At 36.4% G+C, this 17,387-nt stretch overlaps 1 protein-coding gene across 4 annotated transcripts in view; it reads right to left on the reverse strand.

The window, feature by feature from the left end:
- Positions 1–17,376, reverse strand: part of FAM149B1 (family with sequence similarity 149 member B1) — a 63,441-nt gene extending 46,065 nt beyond the window's left edge. For 2 of the 4 annotated variants that reach the window (XM_059899719.1, XM_059899716.1), the window contains exons 1-3: positions 17,135–17,374; positions 13,072–13,176; positions 12,004–12,133 (exon numbers count right to left, since the gene is read on the reverse strand). In XM_059899719.1, the coding sequence (XP_059755702.1) occupies positions 12,004–12,133; positions 13,072–13,176; positions 17,135–17,181 (282 nt within the window). In that variant the 5' untranslated portion in view covers positions 17,182–17,374. Of the gene's footprint in view, positions 1–12,003; positions 12,134–13,071; positions 13,177–17,134 lie in introns of those variants that run through there. The other 2 variants (XM_059899717.1, XM_059899720.1) reach the window with 2 other exon arrangements.
- Between the last annotated feature and the right edge of the window lie 11 nt (positions 17,377–17,387).

Here is a 17,387-nt window from a genome sequence, read left to right on the forward strand (position 1 = left end):
AGGGTTCCCTTTTCTCCACACCCTCTCCAGCATTTGTTGTTTGTAGATTTTCTGATGATGCCCATTCTAACAGGAGTGAGGTGATACCTCACTGTAGTTTTGATTTGCATTTCTCTAATAATTAGTGATGATGAGCATCTTTTCATATGCTTCGTGGCCGTCTGTATGTCTTCTTTGGAGAAATGTCTATTTAGGCCTTCTGCCCATTTTTGGATTGGGGTGTTTGTTTCTTTAATATTGAGCTGAATGAGCTGTTCATATATTTTGGAGATTAATCCTTTGTCCGTTGATTCGTTTGCAAATATTTTCTCCCATTCTGAGGGTTGTCTTTTCGTCTTGTTTATGGTTTCCTTTGCTGTGCAAAAGCTTTGAAGTTTCATTAGGTCCCATTTGTTTATTTTTGTTTTTATTTCCATTACTCTAGGCAGTGGATCAAAAAAGATCTTGCTGTGATTTATGTCAAAGAGTGTTCTTCCTATGTTTTCCTCTAAGAGTTTTATAGTGTCCAGTCTTATATTTAGGTCTCTAATCCATTTTGAGTTTATTTTTGTGTATGGTGTTAGGGAGTATTCTAATTTCATTCTTTTACATGTAGCTGTCCAGTTTTCCCAGCACCACTTATTGAAGAGACTGTCTTTTCTCCATTGTATATCTTTGCCTCCTTTGTCATAGATTAGTTGACCATAGGTGCGTGGGTTAATGTCTGGGCTTTCTATCTTGTTCCATTGATCTATGTTTCTGTTTTTGTGCCAGTACCATATTGTCTTGATTACTGTAGCTTTGTAGTATAGTCTGAAGTCAGGGAGTCTGATTCCTCCAGCTCCGTTTTTTTCCCTCAAGACTGCTTTGGCTATTCGGGGTCTTTTGTGTCTCCATACAAATTTTAAGATGATTTGTTCTAGCTCCGTAAAAAATGCCATTGGTAATTTGATAGGGATTGCATTGAATCTGTAGATTGCTTTGGGTAGTATACTCATTTTCACAATGTTGATTCTTCCAATCCAAGAACATGGTATATCTCTCCATCTGTTGGTATCATCTTTAATTTCTTTCATCAGTGTCTTATAGTTTTCTGCATACAGGTCTTTTGTCTCCCTAGGTAGGTTTATTCCTAGGTATTTTATTCTTTTTGTTGCAATGGTAAATGGGAGTGTTTCCATAATTTCTCTTTCAGATTTTTCATCATTAGTGTATAGGAATGCAAGAGATTTCTGTGCATTAATTTTGTATCCTGCAACTTTACCATATTCATTAATTAGCTCTAGCAGTTTTCTGGTGGCAGTTTTAGTTTTAGTTTACTCTTCATTGTGGTGTGCAGACTTCTCATTGCGTTGGCTTCTCTTGTTAAGGAGCACGAGCTCTAGGTGCGAGGGCTTCAGTAGTTGTGGCACGAGGGCTCAGTAGTTGTGGCTCGCGGGCTCTAGAGCGCAGGCTCAGTAGTTGTGGCGCACGGGCTTAGTTGCTCCGTGGCATGTGGGATCTTCCCAGACCAGGGCTCGAACCCGTGTCCTCTGCATTGGCAGGCGGATTATTAACCACTGTGCCACCAGGGAAGTCCCCCTTCTGGTGTTCTTTATCTCCCTGTGTCCTAAAGATTCCAACTGCTTCATGTGCCCTGAACTCTGATCTCTGTTACTCAGCAAAATGGGACCACTGTGCTTTGTTTGGACTCTATCTTACAATTCCATAGTCAGAAAATTATTCCCAGGCAGGGAGCCAGGGTAAACAGGGGCCTGCCTACCTTATGAGTTTCTTTTCTCTCAGGGATTATAGATAATGTGCTGCCTGTTAACCAATGCCTCAAGAGACAGTCAGCATGGAGTTTCAAAGCCAAAACAGAATAAGGAAGGCATCAACCTGGGAAGGCAGCCTGTTATAAGATATTGGAACCTAAGCACAGTAAAGAGGGCGTCTGTGTAGGAAGACAGCCTGTTGTATGGTAGGAGCCTAAGAGAGGCAAAGAGAACATCTAAGCAGTTTTTCTGACCCTGAGCAGTGTGAGAGGGGTGTTCTAATTACTTTGGCAGTGTACCAGATTACTCCAAACCTGAATGGCTCAAAATAGCAATAATCATGTATTATCTTTCCAGGTTTACATGTGTCTGGAATTTACATAGCTCACAGCAGGAATGGTTTGTCTCTTCTCCACAACATCTGGGATATCAGTTGAAAAGCTCAAAGGCTTAGAGCTGAAAGCATCTGAGTGCTCATTCACTCAGATATCTGGCAATTGATGCTGGCTTTCAGCTGGGGGCTTCAGTTTCTCTCTACATGGGCTTTTCCGTGTGGTTTGAACTTCCTCACAACATAGTGGCTGAATTCCAAGGTCAAGCATCCAGAGAGAGAGAAACAGAAAGAGCCAGGCAGAAGCTGTGTTGCTTTCTAACCTAAAAAATCATGCAGCATCACTTTCACTGCATTCTACTGATTAAGGCAGTTAAATAGTCCATTCAGGTTCAAGGGGAAAGAACATAGAGCCTATCTCTTCAGTGGAGGAATACCAGTATCTTGTAATAAGGGCATGTCAGATGGGATATATATTGGCATGACTTTTGAAAATATAATCTGCCACAGTGGGTGTTTGCCTGGGGAGCAGGTTGTTGCAGGGTGATGGAGCACAAGTGAGATGAGGAGGATGTCCTTGCGGGAGAGCAGCCAGCTTATAATGTTGGAACCACAATGGAGAGAAGAAAGTTACCATGTGGAGAGTCGGCAGCCCCACACAGGGTGATAGCCCAAGCAGCCTGAGGAAGGTGCCTATTCGGAGGTGAGGACAACATTGGGTGTCTGACTCTGAGTGGGATGAGGAGATCATTCATTGGGTGGGAGAGTGTAAGGGGCAGTGACTCAGCACAGGGTGTTGAAACATATGTGGAGTGAGAAGAGCATTTGCAGAGGTTAGGAGGCAGTGGATTAGTAGGAAACTGGTTATGTTCAGGGGGACTAATCAAATAAGTAAATATATTAAGAATAACGGAAGCCACGTTTATCACTGTCAGAGAAAGAAGTTACAAATTTAGAAAAGGAAAAAACTAGAATGAACCTTGTCATTTCACAGTGGGATAGGAGATAGGAGGAGTACTTATATTCCCTAGTTCTGTCCACTGGGAGGGTTTGGGAATCAGTGACACCTAAAAAGCAATGAGCACGCTTAGCACCCAAATCTTTGTTTCTAAACATGGCATAAAAGGAACAAGGGCTTCTTAGAGAATTGGCTGATTCCAGGGTTGGGGCAAAGAAAGTACAAAATAAGCCTGGATATCTTGTGCCAGAAAGTAAGGAAATACTCAAAGAAGGACGGGAACATGTCAAAATGGCACAGAAGCAGCTTGAAGGGAATTCTGCGGGCCAAATCTGGGACAATTGGAACTTCAAGATAAATAATGATAATGATGTATTATATATTACAACTAACTGAACAAAATAGGAATCCTTGAGTCTACACTGATGTAAATCATAAATTGAAAGTCTGAGGAGCAACAGGATAGTAGCTACATAACTTCAATGTACCGCCCCGTAAAATACTTTTTTTTTTAAATATCTTTATTGGAGTATAATTGCTTTACAATGGTGTGTTAGTTTCTGCTTTATAACAAAGTGAATCAGCTATACGTATACATATATCCCCAATAAAATACTTTCAAATGCAAAGGAAAGTCACCTTAATTAAGTGATCAAAGTGAACAACATCAATAATGTGACAAATGGAATTATGTGCCACCTAATAGAATGCAATGAGAAAAACAAGTTCATTTCTGTCATATCATAGACTCAAGAACTGTTCCAGATTGAGGGAGACTAAAGAGACTTGACAATGTGATATAAACTTTTGCTATAAAGGATATCATTGGGACAACTAGTGAAACTTTAATGGGATCTATGGATTAGATGGTAGCAATATATCAGTGTTAATTTCCTGAATTTGATGCTTGCCCTCTAGTAATGTAGTGTGTCCTTGCTTGAAGGAAATACACACTAAAATATTTGGTGCAAAGGAGTATCATGCCAGTAACTTACTCTCACACCATTCAGGAAAAAAACAGTTGGCCTCCATATTCATGGGTTTGTAAATGTAAAACACATTTATATTGTATTAGGTATTATAAGCAATCTAGAAAGGATTTAAAGTGTACAGAAGGATATGCGTACATAATATGCAAATACTGCACCATTTTATATGAGACTTGAGCATCTGTGGAGTTTGGTATCCACGGGAGGTACTGGAACCAATCCCTCACGGATACCAAGGGATGACTGTTCTTTTTACTATACTTATAACTTTTCTGTAAGTTTGAGGTTGTTTCCAAGTTATTAAGAAAACACAATGTGCAGTAATTGCAACTTTGATCACAAAACTTGAATTTGATTAATTAAGACACAATCCATTACTAATAATGGATTTCAAAGGAATTACCTACTCTGACATACATGTGAAATCTGCAATGAAATGTTTGTGTAATACAAGGAAAATATCAACATTATTTATATACTAACCAGGAACCTTGAAAACAATCACAATTATAGCTATAAGTTTCAAAGAGAAATGTATTCTTCAAAATATTAAACATAGAGTTTTTATATGGCCTAGAAATTCCACTCCTAGGTGTATACCTAAGAATATTCAAAACATGTCCACAGAAAAACTTGTACACAAGTGTTCATAGTAGCATTATTCATAATAGCAAAAAAGTGAAACAATCCAAATGTCCATCATCTGATGAATAAACAAAATTGGTATATCCATGCAATGAAATTATATTCATTAATAAAAAAGAAGTACTGACACATGCTATAACATGGATAAAATCTGAACATATGCTAGGTGAAATAAGCCAGACACAATAGGTGATATACTGTATGATTCATTTATATGAAATATCAGAATAGGCAAATCCATACAGACAGAAAGCAGATTAGTGGTTGCCAGGGGCTGGGTGGAGAGAGAAATGGAGAGTAATTGCTAATGGAGACAGGGTTTCTTTTTGGGGTGATGAAAATGATAGGATAGTTGCACAACTCTGTGAATATACTGCAAATCACTTAATTGTTCACTTTAAAAGAGTGAATTTCATGTATGTGACTATCACAGTAAAAAAAAGTAAAAATAATAAATCCAGTGAAAGTCTAATCTAGTATTAAACAGATGAGAAATCTATTAAAACATTTAAATGAAATATCAAAAGTTAAACACATGACAAAGAATATAAATTTCTGCCAGAAGCCAACATTAGCCTAGAACTCAGTTCCCTTAAAAAACATGAACTCTGGGACTTCCCTGGTGGTGCAGTGGTTAAGAATCCGCCTGCCAATACAGGGGACACGGGTTCGAACCCTGGTCCGGGAGGATCCCGCATGCTGCGAAGCAACTAAGCCCGTGCGCCACAACTACTGAGCCTGTGCTCTAGAGCCCGCGGGCCACAACTACTGAGCCCATATGCCACAACTACTGAAGCCCGCACATCTAGAGCCCATGCTCCACAACAAGAGAAACCACTGCAATGAGGAGCTCACACACCACAACGAAGAGTAGCCCCCGCTCGTCGCAACTAGAGAAAGCCCACACACAGCAACGAAGACCCAACACAGCCAAAAATAAATGAATTAATTAAAACAAAACAAAACAAAACATGAACTCTACACCTATATACCAGCAACAAATAGATTTAAAATATGATTTTTAATATACCATGCAAGGTACCTAGGAATAAATCTTCAACAAATGTATATTACTTTTATGGATAAAATTATAAAAATGTATTAAAAGACATTAAAGAAATGGATATTAAATGGAAAGATTTATATATCAAATTCATGCTTAGGAAAACTCACTATTATAAAGATAGCAGTCCTCCCCAAATTGACCTATGCAATTTAATAATCAGATTCTAACATACATAAAAAAGATTGGCCAAGACAATTATCAATAATGTAGTAAGACTTCCCTATCACATATTATAGATTATTATAAAGCTATAGTTTAACTAAAACCAGTTGTATTAGCATGAGTTTAGAATAGAACAGTTTAAAGAGCCCAGGAACAGACCATTTCATATTTTAAAACTTAATCTATAACAGAGGTAACATAGCAAATCAATGGAGAAAGGATGCAACAGTACTTTCCGGAAATAATGCTACCTTTTATGGAAGAAGTTGGAAATATATATGTACATTTTTTTTTTTTTTAATTTCCCAAATTTGGAGCTATTCTTTTTTTTTTTTAATTTTTTTTAATTAATTTTATTTATTTACTTATGGCTGTGTTGGGTCTTCGTTTCTGTGCGAGGGCTTTCTCTAGTTGTGGCAAGTGGGGGCCACTCTTCATCGCGGTGCGCGGGCCTCTCACTATAGTGGCCTCTCTTGTTGCAGAGCACAGGCTCCAGACGCGCAGGCTCAGTAATTATGGCTCACGGGCCCAGTTGCTCCGCGGCATGTGGGATCTTCCCAGACCAGGGCTCGAACCCGTGTCCCCTGCATCGGCAGGCAGATTCTCAACCACTGCGCCACCAGGGAAGCCCTATGTGCATTTTTAGTGATCACAATGACTAGAGGTTGCTACAGGTATTTAATAGGCAGGGATCATTAATACTAAACATCCTGCTATACATGGGACATTGCTGTAAAACAGCCATATCCAAAATGCCAAAAATGCCCTTGCTTAGAAATCCTGAACTAGTCAGTAAATGGTGCTGAAACAATTCATTATCCATATGGAAAAATTAAAATTATGTTCCTGCTATATACCATATACAAAAAACTATTCCGGGGGATTAAAGACCTAAGTGTGGGAATTGTGAAAGTTACAAAAGCCACATACCAGGAAAAGATATTTGCAATACATTTAACAAAGAATGAGTGTATCAGTGATTAATTGCATTTACTTACTACTAACAAAAACAACAGTGACTTAAACAAGATAAAAGTTTAATTTTTTCTCTGAAAAAAAATTAAATCTAGGGGTAGGCATTAAAAGCTGATGTGGTGCCTCCATGGATATCAAGGACTCAGTTTCTTCTATCATTTCCATCCTCAGTGATGCTTTATGGTCCAAGATGGCTGCTTTACCTTTAGCCATAGTTCCATGTTCCAGGCAGGAATTAGGAATTTTCCAGAATTTTTTCTGGAAAAAATGGCATTCCAGAAAGCCCCATCTCCTGACTTATTGTACTATTCATTAGCTACCTCTACCTGTAACAGAGGTTGGTAAATAAATTTTCAACTGGGTACAAAACCAAAAGTTCTATAGTTGTACAGGGAGAGTGGACATTATATAACTATTTAGAACAGGGGTCAGCAAACTATGACCAATGGGACAAATCCAGCCCACAGCCTATTTTGTAAATAAAATTTATTGGAACACTGTCATGCCCATCTATTTATGCACTGCTTATGGCTGCCTTCTCAGTGAGAGTTGAGGGTCCTGACAGAGTCTGCAGAGCCTGAAATATTTACTATCTAGTCTTTTACAGAAAAAGTACACCCACCACCCCTAACTTAAAAGGCAAAGAGGTACTTCCCTGGTGAGCAGGGGTTAAGAATCCGCCTGCCAATGTAGGCGACACAGGTTCGAGCCCTGGTCCGGGAAGATCCCACATGCCATGGAGCAACTAAGCCTGTGCGCCACAACTACTGAGCCTGCGCTCTAGAGCCCACAAGCCACAACTACTGAGCCCTCATGCCACAACTACTGAAGCCTGCACGCCTAGAGGCCGTGCTCCACAACAAGAGAAGCCACTGCAATGAGAAGCCTGCGGACCGCAACGAAGAGTAGCCCCCACTCACTGCAACTAGAGGAAGCCCGCGCACAGCAACGAAGACCCAACACAGCCAAAATATAAATAAATAAAAAATAAGTTAAAATAAATAAATTTTAAAATAAAGACAAAGAACTCCTACTAATTAATATGAAAATGATAAACAAATAAAAAAATAAATGAGTATGAAATATTAATAGGCAATTCACAGACTATAAATATATGCAACACCATGTATGAACTTTCCAAACAGTTCTAGGCAAAAGAAGCCAGATATAAAAAATACATACTGTAGGATTCCATTTATATGAAGGGCAAGAACAAGTAAACCTGGTGATAGAGGTCAGAATAGTGGTTATCTTTGGGGTTGGGAGAGGGCATCTAGGAGCCTTGTGGGATGCTGATTGTCTATATCTTGATCTGTGTACTGTTTTCATACATACACACATACACACACACACACACGCATGCACACCCAATATGTAAGTTATGCAGTTTTCTGTAAGTTGTGCAACTTTTCTAATCAACCCCATTGCTTCAGATACCTTTAAATTAAAAAACTGTAAGTCTGGCAAAGATGAAAATGTTCGATAATTCACTGTTTTGGTCAAGAGTGTAAGAAAATAGGCCCTTTCATATGTTCCTGGTGAGATTGCAGATTGTAATAACTTTTACAGAGGTCAATTTGGTAACAACTTTCAAAATTACAAAAGTATGTATCTTTTGAGCAGCATTCCACCTCTAGAAATTTATCCTCAGATATGTTCATGTATATGTAAAATAATATATGTACAGGGTCATAAATGCAGCACTTTTTTGTAATAGCAATGGCTATGCAGCCATCAAAGAACAAAGCAGTTAGTTTTTTAATAATATATATATTTGAATATACTATAATATAATATACATAATATACTATACTATAATGTAATATATTCTTCAAAATATATTGATAGTGTTAAGTGGAAAAACAAATAGCCCTGGATAGAGTGTATAATGACAAGCTTTATGTAAAAATTAAAATGTACAAAGTTAGCAAAGGAATCAATTAAATTTGTAAATAGAGAATCCCTGTCTGGTTCCTTGCTGTAACTGAAATAGCTTTAGTGTTTTGCCATTTAAACTGATATTCAACTGGCAAATAGCCATTATCAAGTTTCAAGGGTTTCCTTCCCTATCTAATTGAGAATTTTTATAAGGAATGGTTTTTGAATTTTATCAAGTATCTTTTTAACATCTATTGGCTTGATCATATTTTTTCCTTTAATTCACTGATGTTAAACATATTAATACATTTACAGATATTGACCCATCTTTGTATTCCTAGAATAAACCTTATTTGATTATTTAAAAAAATATCAATCCAAAGTACATAAAACTATAATAGAATAGAACTGGGTTAGATATTTTTATGACTGTTGACTATAAAACTTTAAATAATAGATATAATTAGAATAAAAAAGGAAAGTCTTCCTTCACATCATTATAATAACTTTGTTAATTTTAAAACAATATTTTAAAAGAAATAAACCTAAGAATATAAACGCCAGCATGATTATAAATATATTTGGCAAAGTAGTAGGCCATTAGTTAAATTGGGGGGAAAACTGTATTCCTATATACCAGTGATAACTCAAAAACACCTAAGTTCAAAAGCAAGGAAAATGTATAATTAAATACTAAGTTCAATTTTAATATCAGTTGTATCTTACAACAAGAGATTTACTCAAAATAAATAATGAAATGATAAAGCGGATTAAATTAAAGGAAGATCTAAGTAAACTATATTTCTAGGTAGAATACTAAGTTCAGTTAAGGTACAAAATGACTGAAATGTGTTTATAAATTGATTAGTACAGCGCCTAGCATCTATTAAATATTCAATAAATTTTAGTTCTCCCTGCACCTAATTTAATATAATGTTATAATGCAATATCAATTAAATCCCTCATGAATATTTTATAAAATTTCATACAAGGGAAAATAAAATTTATCTGAAAGAGCAAAAAGGACACAAATACAATACATGTTTTTTAATGAACACTAATAGATTTTCCAAGATTTTTAAAATATCATGAAAACCCTATGATATTAAGTCAAATGTAGAAAAATGGTTCAAACAAAGTAGGTTCAACAGTAAAAGAACTTAATTATCCTCACACCATATACTATTCTAAAAGTCTGGTGAGTTAAAAAGTTAAACATGCAAAATTCTATTAAAAAGCTATGAAGAAGAATATTATAATATTCCATCTTTCTAAAGATAAAATCCTGACTAGTAAAGAAATTAAGGTCAAAAGTAAAATGGTTATATTTGAATTTTTAAAAAAAAATCTGTTACACAATAAATACCAAAAGGAAAGCAGGGAAATGGGAAACATTTGTATGACATTCATAACTTATAAAGAGATACTAATTACAATATAGAAACAACTGATGGAAATATATAGTCAGTACACTAAAACCTCACAATAAGTCATCAAATTAATTAAATCATTACGTAGGGATAAAATTTAAATTCTTTACCATGGCCTACAACGCCTTACAAGATCTAGTGCTGCCTACCTCTCCAGTCTCATTAGCGCTTTCTCCCCTGGTACACCATCCTTCAACCACCCTGACCTTTTTCCAGTTCCAAGAACATACCAAACACTTTCCCTTGGAAACATGAAGATCTCTTCCTCCTTAGGGCCTTTGCAGATGCTGCTGGTTACCTGCTGGAAGCTCTTTTCCTCATTCTTCACGTGGTTAACTCTTCAGTCTTCAAGTCTCAGATCTACCCTACATGATAACCCTACCTAAAGTGAATCCCCCTTATAGAGTTCGATTTCAGCTCCCTGTTGTCTTCCTTAGAGTACTTATCACCTTTTGTAGTTATTTTGTTCGTTTGCTTTTGTCAATCTCCCTCATTAGACTATTGAATCATGTAAGTCTCATTCACCCCATATTCCCAAATACAGTGTCTGACAACAAATGCGCTCAATAAATATTTGTTGAATAAATAAAAACTGAAAACCCAAGTATCAGATAATAATGAAATTACTAAATTATGATATAATATATTAAAACAAGGAAATGCTATATAACTATATATAACTATTCAAATTGACAAGTATGGAAGTAGTAAAAGAAAATGTCTATATGAAATAATGGTGAATGAAGAAGCAGACTAGGATGCACATATATCGTACAACTATGTAAGGCAACTATATGTACATCCAAATTAAAATGACTAGAAAATAACTCATGGTGACAAAAAGGTTGTAACAATTAGCAGGCTTTTTGTAAAGAAAGCAGGTTGCTAACAATAACATTGTATAAAGTCAGTATTGTGGAAGAGTGCTTACAAAATAACAGTAAGTGAAAAAACAGAGCACAGTATTGTATGTACACCATGACTATAGCTAGGCCAAATTAAATATAGATTGAAAGAGGATACAGAAATAAAAATACCTATTGCATCAAGGTGAGAAACATGCATAAAATTTGTTTTTTAAATTTTCTTTTAAGGTTGTTGGTCTTTTAAAAATAATACTTAAAATGGCAGATAGTCATGAATGAATAAATAAATAAATCTCATTATCTCAACACCCAATTAATAAATGAATAACATTTTAGGTAAACATCTTTAGTCTTTTTTTCTAGTATATATAAGCAAAAATAGCTGTAAAATAAAATTAGAACCACACTATACATATTATTTTTAACATGCTTTTTTTCATTTAATAATATATCATAAACATCTTCCCAGTCTATATGGCTTAGTAATAAACTTTCAAAAACATTTTAAACAACAAGGTAATATTAGTGGAGAGACACACTAGTGGACTGAGCACAGCATAAGGAGTGGATCCAGGGCCCAGATCCATACCAACCTGCAAGTGTTTAAGCCATACACTAAGCATCTCTAAGGATCAACTACTACATCCATAAAACAGAGCAATACTGAAAGAGGGTGAAGCTGATGCTTCTTTACAGCTATTTTAAAGGGTAAATAAACAATGTAGGAGGGACTTCCCTGGTGGTCCAGTGGTTAAGACTTCGTGCTTCCACTGCAGGGGGCGCAGGTTCGATCCCTGGATGGGGAACTAAGGTCCCACATGCCGCGCAGCACGGCCAAAAAAAATAAAATTAAATTAAAAATAAACAATGTAGGAGAGGGAAGGCATGAAATATACTGACCAAACTGACAAATGCTAACTCCCAGAACAGTCTCCCAAGCACTCCATCAGACCATTAACATAAAACTCACACCATATCCCCAGGAGAAGTCCGAGCTGCCTTCAGTAGAGATCCCTGTGCCTGTATAACTTGGAAAAGCAGACCTTGAATTCCCAGTGTCAGCTGATGTAAAAGGTGATTCTTGTGTGATGTCAGACTCACTAAATGCACAATTTGGAAGGAGAAGAGAAAACAGAAAAATTCTTATATTTCCTCAAGTTTCTGCAGCATTAACTACTCAGCAATCTATTAGGTGATAAGCATGTGTAGAAATATATCCACAGAGGCAAAAATAAATGAAGGACTTGAAATGTAAGCATCATAGTAAAGTCGGACCTAATTCCTACAGAATTGATGGCAGCCATTCTAAATAATTCTAGTCTTAGTTTACAATGAATACTTTAACATTCCACTTATAATATCTACCCTTGAGAACTAAAGACATTTCAGAAATGTCTAGGAATTCACCTAGAATAGTATGTGAACTTGTATGGCACTTTTAGTTTACCAAGCACTTTCACAGATATTAACCCCATTTTATCCTCACAACAACCTGGTGATGCAGAACTCAACCCCTTTTTTAAGACAAAGAATCTGAGATTTAGTACTAGGTGTTGAAACTAGGTTTTATGACTGTAATTTTTCTATGATACCACATTGCTTCTCAGAACCCTCTGTGAAGTTAACGTATCCTCTATTTCTTAAAATAATAACTGCAGCTAATATTTACTCAGCATTTACTGTATTTTATCTCATTTATATTCACAACACCCTTTAAGAGATACTATTACTAGGTAAGTAACTTGCCCAATATTATTCAGCTAACAGATGACAAAACCAGGAGTAAAAATCAGATCTGTGTGGATTCCTCCTGAGTCTCTGCTTTTAACTACTTCATAATACTGCTTTTCAAAGGTTATAAAAATAAGTGTTTCCATTAGCAGTTCCAGAATGAAAGTTGAATGGTATTGAAAAAATGTGATAAAAATTCTTGTTTTGTTTCATTAGTACAAGGCTTGATACCAATCCTAAGGCAAAAAACCAAAACTTTTGCCATTATCAAGTGCAATAAGCAAACAAGTACACTTTTTGTTATTACCTTTGGGAACTTATGTCTTTTTCATGGGTGTCATTGGTAGAGGAAATTGCATCCAGCTGCTCTGGAAGGGGATGATGATTAAGAGCATGTTTTGTTATTCCTTTCCTGTGAAAGAGAAAAACAAAGTTATATTTCCTGTAAAGAAAAAATATATACTTTTCAGTAACTTGATCTACAAGTTAGTCGCCCACTTCTTGCTGTTCTAGAACTGCACTGTCCAATACAGTAGCCATTAATCACTAGCAGTTAAAATGTGGTCAGTTGGAAATGAGATGCACTTTAAGTGTAAAACACACAGGATTTCGAAGTCTTAGTACAACAAGAATGTACAATGTATCATTAATTATTTTATCTTGATTACATGTTAAAATGATAATATTCTGGATATATTTGGGTTAAACAAAATATATTCTTAAAATTAATTTCACTGCAAATTGAAAATATAATAAGGTATAACCACACACCTATTAGAACAGCTAAGATAAAATATGGTGATAACACTAAATGCAGATAAGGATATGGAGAAACTGGATTTCTCATACATTGCTGGTAGGAATGTAAAATGGTGCAGCCACTCTGGAATAATTTCAGTTTCTTATAAAACTAAACACATGTTTATCATGAGACCTAGCCATTGCACTCTTGGGCATTGATCCCAGAGAAATGAAAATTTATGTTCACAACAAAAACCTGTACACAAACGTTCACAGCAGCTTTATTTATAATTGAAAAAGTTTGGAACAACTGAAATGTTCTTTGACAGCTGAATAGTTAAACTTTGGTATATCTACACAATGGAATATGATTTAGCATAAAAAAGGAGTGAACTGATACATGCAACAACTTGGTTGGATTTCAAGGGCATCATACTTAGTGAAAAAAGCCAATCTCAAAAGGTTACATATACTATATGATTCCATTTATATTACATTCACAAATGATAAAACTATAGAGGTGGAGAAAAGATTAGTGGTTCCAGGGTATGGAGAAAGGAATGGATGTGACTGTAAAGGGATATATAAGGATGTTTCTTGGTGGTGATGGAACAGCTCTGTATCTCTATTGTACCAGTGGTTACATACATCTATAAATGAGACCAAATTGCATAGAACTATATATACATATATACAAAGGAGTGGATATAAAAATTGATGAAAACTGAATAAGGTTTATAGCCTAGTTAACAGTACTGTACCAATGTCTGTCTCCTGGCTTTGAAATTATATTATAGTTACATAAGTTGTCATCATTGGGGGAATCTGGGTGAAGGGTTCATGGGACTATGTACTATTTTTGTAACTTCCTGTGAGTCCATAATTATTTCAAAATAAAGAGGTAAAAAAGTTAATTTCACCTGTTTCTACTATTTTTTTAATGTGACTACCTGAAAATGTTAAATTATGTATGTGTTTTGTATTATATTTCTATAGGACAGTACTGTTCTAGAGAGTTCAACATGTGCATTAGAATAAACTATGGGGTCAATTATTATATGTTCCAGTCCTAATCATCTACAATAGACTTTCCTTCCCCACAAAATTCTGTAGTCAAATAACATGATAGGTTAAACAAAGTTACTCAGGTTTCTTTACAAGAGGTCTTCCCAGGGCTTTGAATATGCAAATGTATATTATAAATCTAATACTCTTGTTTCACAGGAAAGGAAAGTGAGGCACAGAGGGATTAAGTAACCTGCTTAAGGTCATATGGCTAGTAAGTAATGGAGCCAGGATTCAAATCCAAGTAGTTTGTTTGAGGCTTCTCAGAGCAAATGAATAGTTTGAGATTTTAGTAAACTGTACCATTTTTGTATATAAAGATAAAGACCTAGTCAGCAGAGCTTGTACTTTAAATTATTTCTCAAATGGTGGGGCTGGATTTGTGTAGAGCTATTTGTACTTCTCTCATTCAATGATTTTACAACCAAAAGCTTGTCTTTGAGACAGTGGCAGGGATCAGAAATGTGAATTCCAGCTATGAAATAGAAACTTAAAACATATTTTAGTCTGTCAGAGAAATTTGGTTATGAAGTGACAATTAGATAATACCAAAGAAATATTAAATTTGGTCATAGCTTTGTGGTTACATAAGAAAATGTCTATAATTTTTAGAAATGCATAATGAAGTATATGGAGTGAAATGATAGTGTCTGGGGTTTTCCTTCCTTATTTCACAGAAGACAGGCTGAAAAAAATATATAGATGAAAGATGAAGCAAATATATTAAAATTTTGATAACTGTTTAATGTAGGTGATGGGTAGGTCATTATATTATTCACTATACATTTGTGCTTGAGATTTACCATTTTTAAAATGTTAAGCTGTATATTTTATCCCAACCTCTTTTCAATATCTATAATTTGGAACTATTAGGGAGAAAACTAAAATTACTTCTTCAAAGCAAATTATCATTATAACACCTAAAGTAAAAATTACTTTTAATATACTGTTATTTAGATGCATATAATCTTCATTATCATCATTATTCACATTATTCTGACACTTCTAGAGAATCATCTTTTGGGAGAGTTATCTTTAGGGAGTATCAAGTCAACAATAGAGAACAAGTAACATAACCATACTGGGTCAATAATTCTGGCCCAATAAGTGCTATCAACAATTTTTTCCATAAATGGTATTTTTTTTTTCACTCTCAGAATAGTCAGAATTAATTAGGAAAGCAGATTTTTGGCTAAGCCCTGTTCCCTTTATTGGTAAATGACTTTCTTCTTCCTAGTTCCTGAAAAGCCTATTAACTGAATTGCTTCTGTGTCCTATCCTATTATTTAGTAGATAATAAGCTTCTGAAAGGCAAGGAAAGATCATAGACTGATTTTGTTTGTATGGCTATTGTACCAAGTAAAGGTGAGAAGGGACAAGGAAATTACCATTTACCGAGGACCTACTATGTGTCAAGCCCTATGCCATCACTTTAGGTATGCTTTTAGATAAGGTCTTATTCCTATATTACAGAAATGAAGGCTCAAAGATTTAGTAACTTGCCTAAAATTAACAAGGCTAGAAAAGAGTCTAAACAGAAACCCAGATGTGACTGAAGATACCATGCCTGTTAATTACCCTGTATAGTTAATATTTAATTAATAAATGTATGGTTGCTAAAATTACATAGTTTAGTGGAGGAAAAAAATTGGTATTTGAGGTTGAAAAACCCAAGCTCAAAACCTATTGGTTATATAATCTTAAGATGTGTACCTTTCTGATATTTCATCTGCTGAAAAACTAAAGATAATCATACCCATCTTACAGAGTTTTTAAGAGAATCAAGATGTGAAAGTCTTTTTGAAGTGTAAAGCATTAATAAATGAATGACATTATCATTACTTCCTACATTATAACACTTCACTAGGGGTGGGAGGTGGGTCTTTAAGCAGGAAATATTTGCTGTCTAAGGTCTCAAAAGCAAAACTGATCCTCAAGGATTCTGACACGAAATTGCAGAGGTGGGGAGGCAGTATGTGTAATGGTTATGACCACAAGCTTCAAAACCAGATTGACAACAGGATTGTACTTCAGCTCCACCACCTTCTGGCTGTGTGATCTTTGGCATGCTACAATCTTTAAGTCTGGGATCTTTATCTGTAGAAAGTGCAAAATAATAGTTCCTATCTGGTCTCCTTATTGACAGGATTAAGTGAGCTAATGCATGTAAGTAGCTTTGCACTGTGCTTGGCACTAGACGTATTCAACTTCATTGTAGCACTCAGCTATTAATAGCTTCACGAGCTGTCAATGGTCATTGACACTGGGGCACGAAGCACTGCGGAAACTACAAAATGCCTTAGGAAACCCAGTCCCCGAGCTCAAGAAGTGCAACCCAAGAGGGCCAAGTCCTGGGACAGCACAGGTAACACGCCCTTAGCTGGAGATGGAGGTAGAAGGGGCAACGTCCGGCAAGGCTGGGAGGAGAGAATTCCGAAGAAAATTTTCTTTCCCTCGCCCTGGGAAAGGAAAAAGGAGCAAGGGACTGGTCAGGGAGGGTCCCCAGAGCGCCTGCGGCCCGCCTCGGCCTGGGCCGGGCTGGGGTGGCTGAGCAGTCCACTCACAGCTCTAAGTTCTGTGGCACCGCCTTCCGAGTGTATCTGGAGATCATCCTCCTCTTCCTCCTCAGCCGCGGCCGGGGCGGGTAAGCCAGGTTGGGGGCTTCTGGGCCTGGCCCTCCCGCCGGCTCAGGTTCGGCCCCCTCCCGCCACCTTCCGGCCCCGTCTCTTAGACTCCGGGCCGTCACTCCCCCAGGATCCCCATCTCCCTAGTCTTCCGCTCTCCTTGCTTCCCCGTGGAGCCGGAAGTGATGAAGGC

This window comes from Balaenoptera ricei, chromosome 16, assembly GCF_028023285.1.
Source record: "Balaenoptera ricei isolate mBalRic1 chromosome 16, mBalRic1.hap2, whole genome shotgun sequence".
NCBI lineage: Eukaryota > Metazoa > Chordata > Mammalia > Artiodactyla > Balaenopteridae > Balaenoptera > Balaenoptera ricei.